Below are 16,098 nucleotides of genomic sequence, written 5' to 3'. Positions count from 1 at the left end.
GGACCTTCTCAGAACCTAGTTGATACTGGAGTGATTTGTTGTTTCCTTTTCCAGCTCATTTTACAGATGAAGAAACTGAAGCAAACAGGGTTAAGTGACTTGCCTAGGGTCACACAGCTAGTAAGTATCTGAGACTGAATTTGAACTCAGGTCTTTCTGACTGCAGACCTGGTGCTTTGTCCACTATGCCACCTAAACTGCCCTTTTCAATGGAGTCTTCAGTTACTATTAATGGTGATACCTTATATCTTGAAGTGCTCTGTGCTATGCATTGTGGTCAAGAAAACACTTGCCCCTATAGAGTTTACCATCTAGTAGGAAAATAAGATGCAACCACAAGTAACAAAATTACAAATAGGAAATACAATCATAGATCAAGAAATGAAATAAATCCCAGAGATCATCTAGTCCAACCCCCTCATTTTGCAGTTGAGGAAACTGAGGCCCAGGGAGTTTAAGTGACTTGCACTAGATCACAAATATAGTAAACATTAGACTCAGAATTTGAACTCAGGTCCTTTGACTTCTGAACCAGTGGTATTTCCACTACATCAACTACCTCCCTAGTGAAGAAGGTTGTTTTTGTTTGTTTGTTTAAAAATAGGAAAGTATTTGCTGGATGAAGTAAGAGACAGCAGATGCATATAAAAGAGAAGGCTTCCAGAATAAAATCTTGAAATGGGATAAAGGGTACAAGAAGAGGGATAAGACTTAATGGGGAGTAAAAGTAACTCCTTTATTGTGGCAAGAGTAAAAGAGAACATAGTCTTCTCACTGAAGTAGTAGACTATTAAAAATCATTTGCCATCCTGCAATGGAGCTGGGATTTGATCAGGAAACTGAGCCAGATAATAGCCTTGCAAGTAGGCAAGTCAGGTATTATTATTCCCATATTGCATGTAAGCAAACTGAGGCACAGGGAGGAGATATGATTGCTCAGTGCCCCACAATATTAGTCACAGCAGGGATTAGAACCCAGTTCATCTGACTCCTAGCCCACTGTCTCCCCAGCTTTTTGGATTTGTTATCCAAGAGCTGCTGCTACTATGTGCAATATGCATATAAATTGAAAGAGTTAAGCCCTTCCCTAAGGCCTCATAGTGAAACAGAAGTGATCCTGGCCTCTGGAAAACTCTTATTATTGGAATGACAACTCTAGCTCATCCTACCAAGCTTGAAAATGCCATCCCAGGGACTAACTATGTGTCCCCTGTGACAGTAAGAATCTGGCTAAATGCAGAGAAGCTCATCACCAGTTTGGATGAAGGGTGGTTAAGTTTTTCAGCCATAACAACTCTCGAACAGTTGAGAGTTTGTAATCTGCTCTGGTAACGTGAGCTCCCACACTGACAAAATCACTGCTCCAATCACAGTTCCAAGAAAGTAAAACATTTAGATGTTAAAAAAATATTTACATGTTCCCCAATTCTCTTACTCAATGTAAAGAGGAAAAGATATTTGTAAGGTTTTTTCCCCTTCAAATTGTTATTTTTTTTTTTGTGGGGCAATGGGGGTTAAGTGACTTGCCCAGGGTCACACAGCTAGTAAGTGTCAAGTGTCTGAGGCCGGATTTGAACTCAGGTACTCCTGAATCCAGGGCCGGTGCTTTATCCACTGCACCACCTAGCCGCCCCCCCAAAATTGTTATTTCATATAGGACTGAGCAGCCGTTCATTCACTCAAGATGCTTAAGTTATAACATTGCTTAATTTATCTGAACCAACTGTTAGTTGAAGGTTATTCCAGTTAGTGCTTCCCACTTGTGATCCATAAACGCAAGATCTCAGAATTCAAAGGTGAAAGGGACCTCAGAAACCAGAGATCATTTAGTCCCACCCCCTCAATTTTCAGATGATGAAACTGAGGTCTAGGGAAGTCATTTCAGTTAGATATTGACAAACAGTGCAGCTGGTCAGAATTCGAACCCAGATCCTTTGACTCCAGATGTGATATTTCCATTGTACCATGTTGCCCGTCTTCTGTCCCAATTGTTTACTTCTATTCAGCTCATCTAATCTACCTGATTTATCAACTTATCAAAGACTAACAGAATCCTGGCGATGAAAGGAACCTTAGAGGAAAACTAATCCAACTTCTTCACTTTACAGGAGAGGAAACTGAAAAAAAGAAATTAGTCACCCAAAGTTACACTGGTATATGTAGCCAAGATCCCAAATTCAGTATTCTATCCTTTATTTGAGTGGTTCCCAATGGGTTTTTTTGGTTTGTTTCTTAAACCCTTTTACAACAACAGCAACAAAAAGCTATGTTGTGATCTCCCAGGGTAATTTAATATACTACTAATCACATTTTGGAATTATTGACTGTTTAATGTGCCATTAGAGAATTTTTACCATGAATTATTTGGAACATTGTCTTAAACTCCCAAGGACTTCTTGAACCACTCAGTGGAACCACTGCTCTATGCCTAACTGGCTTATTATCCATCTACTCACTCAGCTTTCTAAATTATGATATCTACAGTAGCATTTATTTGTATCAACTTCTAGGATTAAGTTAAATAAAATTGTATGTTTGGGGGCAGCTAGGTGGCACAGTAAATAAAGCCCTGGATTCAGGAGGACCTGAGTTCAAATCTGGCCTCAGACACTTGACACTTACTAGCTGTGTAACCCTGGGCAAGTCACTTAACCCTTATTGCCCTGCCCCCCCCCCAAAAAAAATTGTGTTTGCTAAACTATCCCAATTGTGAAATATGACTTTTTTTGCCTTCCACTACCTTGATTATGTTTAGTTTTTCACTTTCACTCAATGCTAAAAAACTTTATATTGGGCATACAATAGTCCTTTATATTTTAGACTTTTATTAGAGTCCTAGGGCTAGAATGGACCTTAAAGATCATAGCCTCATAGACACCAAGCTAGAAAGAAATTCATAGGCCATCTAGTTCAACTCCACTCATTTTACAAATAAAGAAATTATGGCTACATGAGGTTTAGTGACTGGCCCGAGCTTGCACAGTTCTTAATCATCAGAAATAGGGTATGAACTCAGGTTCTCCATTTCTCTAACTCCAGATTTCATTCTCTCATTTTACAGAATGAGGTACTGAGGCTCAGAGTAAGTGACTTGCCCAGAGCCACACAGAGTAGCAGAGTCAAAACTAGAAGGAGCGTCTTCTAACTCTTTATACAATGCTAGTGGAGAATATTATGCACTCAGTTCTTTAGTCTTCATTACTTATATTTGTTGTAAGGATGAAAGACCCAGGGAGAGGGTCCTGGGCTTCAGGAGGGTCACTAAGAAGAAAAAAAGGGTATCCTCTCTAGTCATGAGAGCTCCTTATCACCCTCTGGCAAAAAAAAAATATATATATATATATATATACACATATGTGTGTGTGTGTACACATATATGTGTGTGTATGTGGTCCTGAGTGCTGGAAAGTCTTTCTTTATAATCATACTAGCTCAAAACCTTTTCCCATGAAGTATAAAGATAGAAGACATTGTTATAGAATACATTGTTAAGAGAGCCCTTATTCATCTTCTTTGTTGTGTAGATACATTTTTTTTTCTTGTGGGGCAATTGGGGTTAAATGACTTTCCAAGGGTCACACAGCTAGTAAGTGTTAAGTGTCTGGGGCCAGATTTGAACTCAGGCCCTCCTGAATCCAGGGCCAGTGCTCTATCCACTGTGCCACCTAGCTGCCCCAGATACATTATTTTTAAAATATATATATTTTGCTGTAGATTTGCTATCAAGAATTTAGGATAATGTATTAGTAAAAAGACTGATAGAATGGGCCCTATACTGAGTGAAATTAGGGGATTAGCTGGGACCTACTGAGAACACCAAAAAGAGAGGAGTCTGGCATTTTGAGGAGGTAAAATTGGCTCAGCTCCAGGACAGTACTCAACATCAGTGAAATACCCAAAACCTTTGAGTAGGGCATGTATTAATCTGACTCATGAATTTTCACTACCAGCCAGTAAGACATTATGCAACTTCCAGGATGAAGTTAGGCTGCATGCCCATTCAGCCTCCTAATAGGTATCTTTGGTGATTTTAAATATGCTTGCTTCCAAGGGGAGGCTTGTTCATTGTCTGTGTACAGCAGATGACAGGAAAGATGAATAGTGGATAGAGCCCTTGGAGTCAGGAAGACTTGAATTCAAATGCTGCCTTGGACACATACTTGCTGTGTGATTCTGGGCAAGTCACTTAACCTCTTTCTGCCTCAGTTTCCTCATCTGTAAAGTGAAGAGAATAATACAACCCACCTACCAAGGTAGTTATGATGATCAATGAAATATCTGTAAAGTGTTTGCAAACTTTAAAGCATGATATAAATGTTCGCTACTACTACTGCTAAAAAGAGGTCAGGGACATGGGTCCAATAACTTATTATTATTATTATTATTCTTTTGCAGGGCAATGAGGGTTAAATGACTTGCCCAGAGTCACACAGCTAGTAAGTGTCAAGTATCTGAGGCCAGATTTGAACTCAGGTCCTCCTGAATCCAGGGCCAGTGCTTTATCCACTGTGCTACCTAGCTGCCCCCCCCCCCAATAACTTATTGATCCCTTTCTGGTTCTAGGATTCAAAGATGCTTTTTCTTTTAAGTTGCTCACCTCCTGCTCACTAATCTATAAATGACCAAAGATTAAACAATGCCCAAGATACATTTCTAATCATCTCCAGCGTCAGAACTGCTGTTTTTAGAGGCAAAGAGAAAGCGGAGAGAATGTTGGACTTTGGGTCAATAAGAATCACCTAGTTTCTAATTCTTACTCTGATATTTCCCCACTATATGATCATCAGCTTGTTTCTTCATCTCTCCAAGCCTTAATTTTCTCATTTGTAAAATGGCAGTGGGGTTGGGGAGGGGGAATAATAAAAGCTATGGTGTCTACCTCACAGTGTTGTTGTGAGGATCAAATAGGTTAGTATGTGTTCAAAAGTGTGCAATAAGAAATATAATGTGAATGTCAATTATCATTAAGAAAGACTTTACTATTTACTTGGAAACTTTTTCATGGCCAAGAGTTAAACATCAGTAGGGACTTCTGAGTTGCTGAACTCCTGAGGAATTTTTCTCTCTTCCTAAGAAGAAATAGTAGCCAGAATAGCATCCTGGCTCCTTTATTTTACACGGGAATAAGAAAAGTAATTATTTCTTTTATAATGTTAATGGCTTATGTAAGGAAGCCTAATAACTGATTCATTTCTGCTTGTAATTAAGGGGTTGTTTTAGCCACAAGATAAATTATTATAGAGAAAATAAAAATTAGCAATATATTGCAGTAAAAAATAGGGGTTTTGTATATGCTATTAAAGGGGGGAAATGTCTCTTCCAGTTTCAAGATTCCATGATTCTATTTTTAAAGATTCACTACAATTTATGTAGGAATAGTAACAGTTAGTTATTCAGTCTAAAAATTCCAGTGATTATGTATGAGACTTTCATTGCAATTGAGGACAGAGAAACTTCCTGAGTACATGATGTAAGAACTTGCTGGGAGCTGAGCTTGCCAAATACTAAAAAGTCACCCCCGCCCCCAATATACATTTTCAAAAGAGCCAATTGTCTAAAGATTGACTATTGCATTCAAAATAATTCTCTTTTGTGTTCTTTTAAGAATCAAGTATCAAAGACAAAAATCAACTACATTTATAATAATTTATTATGGTTGCAGGTCACTTTCCACATACAATAAATTATAGAAACTATTGCATCTTTATAAAATATTTTGAGTGTAATTATCAAATGCTAGTATTAAAATGCAATATCTATAAAACTTTAGTCATGGCAAAGTTTAGCATAATGTAAATTTTTCTTTTCAATCTTTAACAGTTTCACAGTACTTCCATTCAATTATTTTAACTTTTGTGCAACCAGTATGAAACATATATGTATTTTTTTTAAAAAAGCACTTTTTAGGTCAGAAAAGCAAGATGAAATTGCACAGCTCAGAAGAAGCCATGGTAGGCAGTCCCTTGAGTTTCTACTCACACCCAAGTGGTGTGTACTTTTTAAGGCACTTTAATAAATGCAAATAAACGATCAATTGCTGATCTTCTAACGTCCATTCCAACAGACAGCTTTGAGGCTTGCTTGGCAGTTTGCCTTTTAAAAAATTCAACAAAAAAGATCTGTAAACACGTGTGGCAGTCACTCTTTCTCCCTGGCTCGCTGAAAAAAGTTCAGACTAAAACTCAGTCCTCTGCTCCAGGGGATCTGTCCCAGTGATTTCGGATAGAGACCTCTTCCTGCTGTCTCCAGCTGTCACCGGCATGCCTCCCAGCAGAATCTTCTTTTCCCCTGGACACCCGCAACAGTCCTTTCCCACAGGGAAAGTTGCTCAGGGTTACCAGGAGTGTTTCTGCCTCCTTTCCCGGCAACTTTTCAGTGTGTGAAATGGATTTGAGTCAATTACAGCCAGTTTGTTCTCAGGCTTGGAGGTCCTTACCGGAGGCTGACAGGCAGCTGCAGGAAGCATTTTGTCAGGATCTCACCAACGCAGTTTCATTCTTTAAATGTTCTTGTCCTCTCAGCCATTCTCTCCTGCTTTACTTGTTCAGTGAACTTTGATCGAATATTTCCGGAGTTTCAGAAATTGAAACAGCTTGTCTTTGGTCCTCTTCTTCAGGGCCATCAGAGCTCTGGTCTTTTCTTCCAGATCTTGGTCGATAGAGAAGATGATCTTGGCTCTCTCCTCGGCTTTCTTGTCCCCAGAGTTTTTGAACAGCCTCTGGAGGGATTCCTGGTCTATGTTTTCAAAGATGTTGCCCACGGCTTTCTTTCGGGCGGCAGTGTCAAAGTGGTACCCATGGACGGATGGGCTCACTCTCAGCGAAGTGGACATGGTGAAAGAGACTTGGTGTCTTTTCGTAGTTTTTGCCTACAGAGGCTCTTGCCAGATTGGGCTCTCCTAAAGAGGCTGGAGAAAACTCATCCCCTGACTGCTATTTAAAGGCAGCGCAGACTCTGGGCTCAAATTACTCTGGTGACATCAGCGTGATCTAAAGGAATAATAATCAGAGACAGGTTTAACAGTTCAGCTGCCAACATCCTGTTCTTTTGCACAAGAGTTACTGAGAGCTCTTGTCAGGGATCGTGGAGTGACATTCTCCACCACCCACAACCCCTCTTAACCTGTGAGGAAAGGATTTTACAGACTAATGTGCCCTCACTTCAGAGCCACAAGTGGCAGAGTCAAGGTGCCAGGACTCCCAAAAGGTACGGCAGCTAGACAAACATCCCAAGGCTCAGAACTCCGAATTCAGCTGATCCACCAAAAGGTTTTCTCCTCAGAGGGGCTGGGTAGCCTTTAACTGTGCCCTTTGGACATTCCTCTACCCTGCACTTTTGAGAGCTGCTGAGAAAGGGTACAGAGCCAGGCCATTATTCTGAGCAGAGACTGGAAATTTATGTATATAACAGTGAAATAGCACAACTTGTAAACATGTTTCCACTCCCTTGTTTATTTTCAGGTTATTTGAGAGATAAACTCAGGTACTATTCTTCACCTCAGCAAAATAGCTTGCCTTTTCTGGTACTCTCAGAATTTACAGTTTTTTCCTGACTTCCGTCCTCTGAGGTAGGTAGGTAAGGATGAGTTAACTGAGGTGCACTGTGCTGAAGTGTTTTGCTCAGATTCAGATGGATTAATAATAGCTAACATTTATATAGTATTTAATACTTGCAAAGCTTTTTACAAATATTATTTTATTCTCATAACAACCCTGGGAGGTGGGCAGTATTATTGTCTCTGTTTTACAGAAGAGGGAACTGAGGCAGACAAAGTTGAAATGATTTGCACAGGGTCAAAGAGCTAGTAAATGTCTGAGTCTAACTTTGAACTCAGATCTTCCTAATGCCGGGTCCAGAGCTCTGTCCTTTGTACTACCTGCCGACAATGCAAGTCCTCTTTCCACTACATCACACTTCTTCTTCCTGAATAGTCATTAAAAATAACTGGCATTGCTAAAGTACTACAAAGTTTTCAAAGTTTACGTGTTTTCATCTGAGCTTCACAATAATCCTGTGAAGTAGGTAGTGCAGATATTATTACATCAAATTTTACAGATTAATAAATGGAGGCTCTGAGTTGTCCATTGTTAGAGTGTCAAAGGTAGGATTTACACCCAAATTTTCTTGCTGTCAAGCTTAGAATACCTTTTGCTATACCATGCTGCCTCTTTTAATATCATAAGTATTAAAAACATAAAAATAAATATATATGCATACACACACATATACATGCACACACACACACACACACAACTGAAAAAGTATGGAGAAACAGCAGTTCAGCCAGCTGCTTTGTGGTTGACATCGAATAACCTTTTGGAAAGACTTTTTTTTTCCCTTTCCACTAGAACAATTTCTTTGTCTTGATGCAGAGACTGCCTCGTGGTGGTGCTCTCCTTTCAAACAGTCCTTGCTCATTCTCCACACTATCCAAACACATGCACATACACACACACACAAACCACAGGATGTGTATAGGACCCCTCACCCCTCACCCCACCCCCAAAACTGCCTCAATTCTGAAGTTCCATCTTTAGTGGGGACCAGAAATCCTGTGGTGTTTTCCTTCTCAGAACTACACAAAGAACTCCTATGTCCATTGTGCCTAATGCATTCAATAAGGCCATGTGTAAGTATGGTTAGTCTTAGCTTTCTTCCTATCTGCCAGAGCATATTCAATAATGTGTGGCTAAGGGGTGATTGTAGTGGGGTGCAGAATAAACAATGCTCAATTTAGAATCAGGGGACCAGGGTTTGAAACCCAAACCTCACATTTAACTACCTGTGTAACAGGCAAAATAACCTAATCTCTCTTGGCCTCAGTTTCTCTATCTGTAAAATGAAGATAAGGGGCAGTTAGGTGGCATAATAGAGCAGCGGGCCTGGAATCAGGGAGACTCATTTTCCTGAGTTTAAATTCTTCAGACACTTACCAGCTGTGTGACCCAGGGCAAGTCACTCAATCCTATTTGCCTCAGTTTCCTCAACTGTAAAATGAGCTGGAGAAGGAAATAGCAAGTACTCTGGTAGCTTTGCCAAGAAAACTTCAAATGCAATCACAAAGAGTCAGATATGACTAAAAGCAACTGAACAACAACAAAATGAAAAGAATGATCTCAATGTTCCCTGACATCTCTAAATCTTTGATACTGAAGAAAAAGTTCTTCCTAGATCATTCCTCCCCATTATTCTCACTCTGAAGCTATTTCCTTCTTCACCTAGAATTTCAATCCCTTCCTGCTCCGGCAAGTTTTTAGGAAACTGCACAGCACCTTTGGAAAATCTGTATTCTTCAGGCAAGTGAGGCACTCCACCTCCCTCCCTTCTGCTCTTCAATCAGGTTGTCAACTTGTCTCAGTTTCAACTCCCAGACATATTTTGGCTTTGTTTACTCTTCTCAATTCCCCCTGCTCCCACCAGAGTACAGGCTCTCATTATCACCTGCCGGGACTATAACAATAGGTTCCTTTAAAGGTCTTGCCCCTTTCACCATTTCCCTACTCAATCCATCCTTCACACTGAAGCAGAAATAATTCCATGGACATGGATCAGATCTTTTGCTCCTCTGCTGAAAAACATTTAGTGGCTGACAAAAAGGATTCATATTCCTCTGCTTGATGGTCAAAGACCCTCTGTACCTTGCCTATTTTCATCTCTTAATTCTACTTCCCATACTCTTTGTCCTGCCTCCTTCCCTCCCTCCCCTCCCCCCCCAGCCAAATTCTCCTTTCTCTAGAGTCTTACTTATGCAATGTCCAGTGGGACATGACCTCCCTTCTTTTCCTCATCAGCTGAAATCCAGTCAAAATGTCAGCTCCTTCAGGATTTCTTCCCTGATATCATAGCATTATTTTATTTTATTTTATTTTTTGCAGGGCAATGAGTGTTAAATGACTTGCCCAGGGTCACACAGCTAGTAAGTGTCAAGGGTCTGAAGTCAAATTTGAACTCAGGTCCTCCTGAATCCAGGGCTGGTGCTTTATCCACTTCACCACCTAGCTGCCCTGATATCATAGCATTATTAATCTAGAGTCAGGAAGGAAATTTAGAAGTTACTTCATCCAACCCCCCTCATTTTACAGATGAGGAAACTGATCAGTTTAGGTCCTCTTAATCTACATCCAGAATTTTTTTCACTACTCTACATTGCACACCCACACCTCACAACTAGTAAAGGTTTTTCTCCCCATTTTTCAAATAGAATATCATTATAAGCATCTTTAATGCACTTATTTTTGTATTATAAGTATTATTTATGCATCTTTTGCTCTTTCCCCCTCCAATATTTTAAATACCTTCAGGGCTTTATGTATACTTTATTGTTAATAAGAATAGATTTGTCTATCACTTTATATTATGCAAGCAATAAAAGAATCTAAGCCTCATTATGACAAACCATCTAACCTAATATACAATTATAATCTCTATATATACTAATTGACTAGTATAGTCCATATACTAAGATGGGGGGGGTGTTCCACAGGATAGTGGCTCCACTGCCCCATGTCCAATCAGATACATAATGTGTCTCTTCAAAAGTTCTAAACAATATTTTTGCACAAAGTCCTACAGTTTTCCTTGAAGACTGCCTAAGTCCATTTAGATGTATTTAACAGATAAAGGGGTTTTTAAACTCTTTGGGAGATAATACAAAAAACAAGATAACAATGCTGATTTCTGTCTTCCAGCTGGGTAAAACCATCCGTCCTGCTCAGATTTGGCAGTGCCCCTTGCCAAGGGTAAATTCCTACACGCATGTATGTCTTTCTACACCACCCTCATCCCCCCATTTTTTCCAGTTATTATAAATATTTACATTGAGTGGTTTGGACAACAGTGTCTCATAAAAGAGATTGAAAGAGGTATCACAGATCTTGTGTGGACAGATACAATGTGTTACACAGATATAGGATAGAATTTGGTAGTTTTCTGTGATAAGGAGAGGAAACAAAGATGGATTTTTAAGAGGGAAGCTTCCCAACCAATGTTTTGGGGTTGTTTTTTTTCTATTTTCTCCTGGGAGACAGCTTATCAGAACTCAGCTTCAGACAGAGTGGCCCCCCTAGAGTCTTCCATCTTCTGGTTATTTCTTGCATTGTAGTAGTTTCATGTTATATATTTACCCAGGTATGAAACGGATGAACAGTTTAATTGGTATCATGGTCAGCATTTTTTTGAAGCGATGTCAGTTGTTGAATCTGGAGCTGGGTTGGCAGTTGTATCCTAAATTTTAATTTCATATGTTGCCTATTCCTGTGGCATTTTTGTTTGTTTAGTATTTCTTATCTCCACTCTGCTTTCCAGCTACCTCTAGTTCTGAGTGCCATTGTTTAGTTTGTTTGTTTGGAAAGGGCATGTGTCAATTGACTCTGCTATGGTAGTCATTATCCCTTTATCATCCCAGACCAAAACTATCTTTCCTAGCCATAACTCCTGTATATGTTGTCTCCCCTTATTATACTGTAAGTTCCTTGAGGCCAGAAAAGTCATTTTTTTTTTTGTATTTGCATCTCTCATGCATAGCACCTAGTAAGTAATCAATCAACAAGCAATTATTAAGTGCCTTTGTGCCAGACACTGGCTAAGAGCTAAGGGTACAATGAAAGAGTTACATGATTCTGAATCTAAATGTTGTTGGTGATTAGTCATTTCAGTCATTTGATATTTTCTTTGCAGAGATGCTAGAGTGGTTTGCCATTTTCTTCTCCAGCTCTTTTTACAGATGAGGAAACTGAGCAAACAGGGTTAAATGACTTGCTTAGGTTCGCAGAGCCAGGAAGTGTCTGAGGCTAGATTTGAACTCAGGTCTTCCTAACTCCAGGTCTGGCATTCTATCCATTGCGCCATTTAGCTGCCCAAGTTTACACTTAGTAGTTGCTTTTTCATTCAGTCATCCATTCATCTATCTACTCATTAAATTGTTCTTCCTTGCCTTCTCTATGTCTCCTAGATATCTGGGATAATGTCTGTTCTCTATATTGTTTTGTTGGTGTTGGTGTTGGTGTTGTTGCTTTTCACCATGAATAAGTCACAGAATCTCAGAGCTGTCTAGACCATATTGCACAGAACAAGAATTCTTTCATCTATAAAATAAAGTTATTGGAATAGATGACCCCTGAACTCCACTCTAGCTCTAAATCTATGATCTTATACTCCTTCTACAACATATCATGAAAGGAGTCATTCAGTATTTGGTTAAAGACCCATTTTAAGGAAAATCACTCTCTCCCCAAACATCCCATTCCTCTTTTGGATACTGCTTATAGTTAGGTCATTTTTTCCCCTCAAAATAAATCAGCCCCTTTGCTACTCCTGGCTCCATATTTTGTCATCAGGGACCAAGTAAGACAAGTCTCAAGGACTCATTTTAGTGGTCTGCCCTCTGCCATCTAAAACATAAATAAGAAAGGAATTATAGAACTGTAGAAAGTATGTTTGATTTGAAATTAAAAGACCTGAGTTCAAAATCCCAATTTGGGTGATTTTAGATTAGTTACTTAACTCCTCTGGACTTCAGTTTCCTAATCTATAAAATGAGGAAGTTGAACTTGATGGTTTCCAAAGCTCTTCCTAATCTATGTTATGATCATTTGGTAGCAAACCATCCCCTTATTCCCTGGCTGCATCTAAAGTTCCAAATTTCTGTAGTTGTTTCACAGAGTCTAAAGATAGAAAGTTGTGTTCTGACTCCATTTCTTGCTCATTGTGTGACTTAAAACAAGTCATTTAACTTTTGGGAAACTCAGGGGTTTTTCCTCTACACAGGACATAATTACACTTGCATGGTTTTGTCTTATCAAGTTGTCATATGGGTAAAACAAGATAATGTATTTGAAGTGTTTAAATACTATAATCCAATTTAACTACAACTTTAAAATCTTTATTAAAGACCTCTTAGGTGTATGGCACTGTATTAGGCTCTAAAAAGAGGCAAATAATGGGAAACAAAACATACACAAGTGACAGCAATAGAAAATAATACCATAATCAGTATATAAGCAACTTGCAAATAATGTGTCATGTGAAGTTTGAGGGTTGGTCTCAGTATCAACTGGGGAGATCAAGGAAAGCTTCCTCAAGAAGGTGGTATCTTGAGTTCGACCTTAAAGGATGGGCAGTTGGAAAGGACTTCATTGGCCTTCTAATCCTCCTAAATATGCCTACTACAATATACCCAATAAATAGTCATTCATTTCTACTTAAAGTCCTCTGAAAAAAGATCACACACTATGATTTATCCTATTTTTAGATACCTCTAATTGATAGAAAGTTGTTGTGCTTGGGTTTTTTTTTTCTTTTCCCACCCATTGCTCCTGATTCTTCCCTCTGGTGCCAAGCAAAACAAGTCTGATCTCCCTTTCAAAGGGCAATCCTTTGAATACTTGAAAATAGCTATCTTGTTCATCCTGAGTTTCTTTTCTCTAGTATAAACATCCCCAATTCCTTCAACCATTCCTTATATGGAATGGACTCAAGGCGATTCACTATGCTGGTTCCCTTCTTCCAGACATTCACCAGTTTATCAGTCCCCTTTCTAAGTTATAGTGCCAGAAATGAACAAAACAGTCTGATAAGAGAAGTGTACAATGGTACTATGACTACCTTATTCCTAAAAGCTATGCCGTTATGTTGCCTAGAAATTCATTAGTGTTGGGTGGAAGGTGGAAGGTAGAAGAAGAAGGAGGGTGTTGCCATATCATGTTACTGACTCCTGTTGAATGTATAGTTTACTCAAACCTCCAGATCTTGTTCAGATAAACCACTGCTAATCACGGTATCCATCTTGTACTTGGAAAGTTGATTTTTTTGATCCTAAGAATTTGCTTTTATCCTTATTAAATTGAATCTGTGTGTGTGTGTGTGTGTGTGTGTATTGCAGTTGGGGTTAAGTGACTTGCCCAGAGTCACACAGCTAGTAAGTGTTAAGTGTCTGAGTCCAGATTTGAACTCAGGTCTTCCTGAATCCAGAGCCAGTGCTCTATCCACTGTGCCACCTAGCTGCCCTGAATCTTATTATTTTCAATCCAATTTTCCAGCATGTCAATATCTTTTGGATTCATAGTCCAGTTTGGGTGTGAGTGTTGACAACCTGGAGGAAAGTCATATAAGATAAGTCAGTGAAGGCAAGATGGTCTCTCAATAAGGAGGATCTTGAACAGACTAAAAATTTCATCTTTAGCCAATGGCAATAGGGAACTGTTAAAAGATTTTGAGAAGAAGAGTAATGTTCATAAGGAAAGCAAGTTTGTATCTTAGGATTTAGAACTCAAATGCACCCTAGATATCATATGATTTGATCCACTCTTTTTACATAAAAAGAATTTGAAAAAATAAATAAATAAAAGGAATTTGAGGCCCAGAGAGGTAAAGCAACTTACTGATAATCACACAAAGATGGACCATAAACCCAGATCCTCTGACTCAAAATTCAAGCATGCATGCTGGATTGGAAAGAGGAGAAATATATGAAGTTTATTTTGTCCATTCATTTCAGTCTCATGTCCAACTCTTCTTGACCCCATATGAGGTTTTCTTGGTGGAGATACTGGAGTTGTTTGCCATTTCCTTCTCCAATTCATTTTACAAATGAAGAACTGAGGCAAAGATAGTTAAGTGACTTGCTCAGGGTGAAACAGTTTGTAAGTGTCTGAAGTTGGATTTGAACTCAAGTCTCCCCTAACTCCAGGTCTGGCACTCTACCCACTGCACCACTTAGATGTCCTCTAAAAATGGCTTAAAATAGTAACAGTAGTAGCAACAGCATCAATAACAACAATAAGAATGACAACTCTATGTAACATTTTTAACCTGGGTGGAGACAGTGTAGCTCAATGACAAGAACTCTGAAATTTGGAGTCAAAAGTCCCGGCTCAAATACTCATACTGTTCCTTATTAGTTGTGTGACTTTAGTCAAGTTACTCAGCTTCTCATTCTCACTTGGCCTCAGTCTTTCATCTATACAATGAGAGAGCTCAAGTACATTTCTTTATTATTATTATTACTATTTTTATTATTATTTGGGGGGGGGCCAATGAGGGTTAAGTGACTTGCCCAGGGTCACACAGCTAGTAAGTGTCATGTGTCTGAGGCCAGAATTGAACTCAGGTCCTCCTGAATACAGGACTGATGCTTTATCCACTGTGCCACCTAGCTGTCCCTGAGTACATAACTTTTAAATTTCCTTCCAGATTCCCTTGATCCTATATATGAATGTAAGCTTTATTTGGTCAGGGACTTTATCTTATATAAACTTTGAATTACCTCCCATACATAGTGCAGTATTATTTCAGAAGGTTATTATAATATCCAGAAAGATTTAATTCAATTCAATTAAACTAGCATTTATTAAGCAATTGCTTTGTGACAGTCACTGTAGTAGGAGCCCAAACTCAGAGATAAAAATAGGAATCCCTACTCCAAGGAGCTTATATTCCATATAAAGAGACAACACATCCATATATGATTATGGACAAAATAAGTACAACATAAACAATGTAGGCAGAAAGGCTTGAAGAAGACCAATGAGGAGGTTATACAATACATATGAGAGTTCAACAAGAACCTGAATTAATATGGCAGGTATGTGAGTGGAAAGAAGAAGGCAGAGGAGGAGGATGATCTGGAGGTAAAAAGTGGCAGAACTTGCTAACGACAGATTGAATTTGGGGAGAGAGACTGAAGAATTGTGAGTGTGACTCCAAGGTTTCAGATATGGGTAATTGGAAGTACGGTGATTGTCTCAATAGAAACAGAGAGAAGAGAAAGAGGGAGGAAGGGTATTTGCAGAAGGGTGGGAAGAGATAACAAGTTCCATTTTGTATATGTTGAGTTTAAGAAATGGAACATCCAAGGGGAAATTTCTAGCAGCCAAATGGTGATAACAATATTATATTGAAAACCTTTATTAGACTAGCAACAATGTGGTTTTTTTTGTTGTTGTTTAACAAGCATTTGTTAAGAATTGTGTCAAGAGCATTGTCATAGATCCTGGGACTGATAGAAAGTTTGAATATGACATGGACTTTGCTTGACCTTATGAAGGTTACATTTGTAGACAGTTTAAATTAAGCATTCCATAAATCTAAGTTATCAACATT

General features: G+C 38.9%; 1 protein-coding gene across 1 annotated transcript; it reads right to left on the bottom strand.

Moving 5' to 3' along the window:
* Positions 1-5,667: 5,667 nt before the first annotated feature.
* On the bottom strand, positions 5,668-6,917 carry TCIM (transcriptional and immune response regulator). The gene has a single exon (XM_043986247.1). The coding sequence runs from the start codon at positions 6,830-6,832 to the stop codon at positions 6,545-6,547; it is 288 nt and encodes a 95-aa protein (XP_043842182.1). The 5' UTR covers positions 6,833-6,917; the 3' UTR covers positions 5,668-6,544.
* Positions 6,918-16,098: the final 9,181 nt, after the last annotated feature.

The sequence above is a fragment of the Dromiciops gliroides genome, chromosome 2 (assembly GCF_019393635.1).
Source record: "Dromiciops gliroides isolate mDroGli1 chromosome 2, mDroGli1.pri, whole genome shotgun sequence".
Classification (NCBI taxonomy): domain Eukaryota; kingdom Metazoa; phylum Chordata; class Mammalia; order Microbiotheria; family Microbiotheriidae; genus Dromiciops; species Dromiciops gliroides.
The sequence above is the reverse complement of the archived record's forward strand: the minus strand, read 5'-3'. Positions and strand labels throughout refer to the sequence as shown.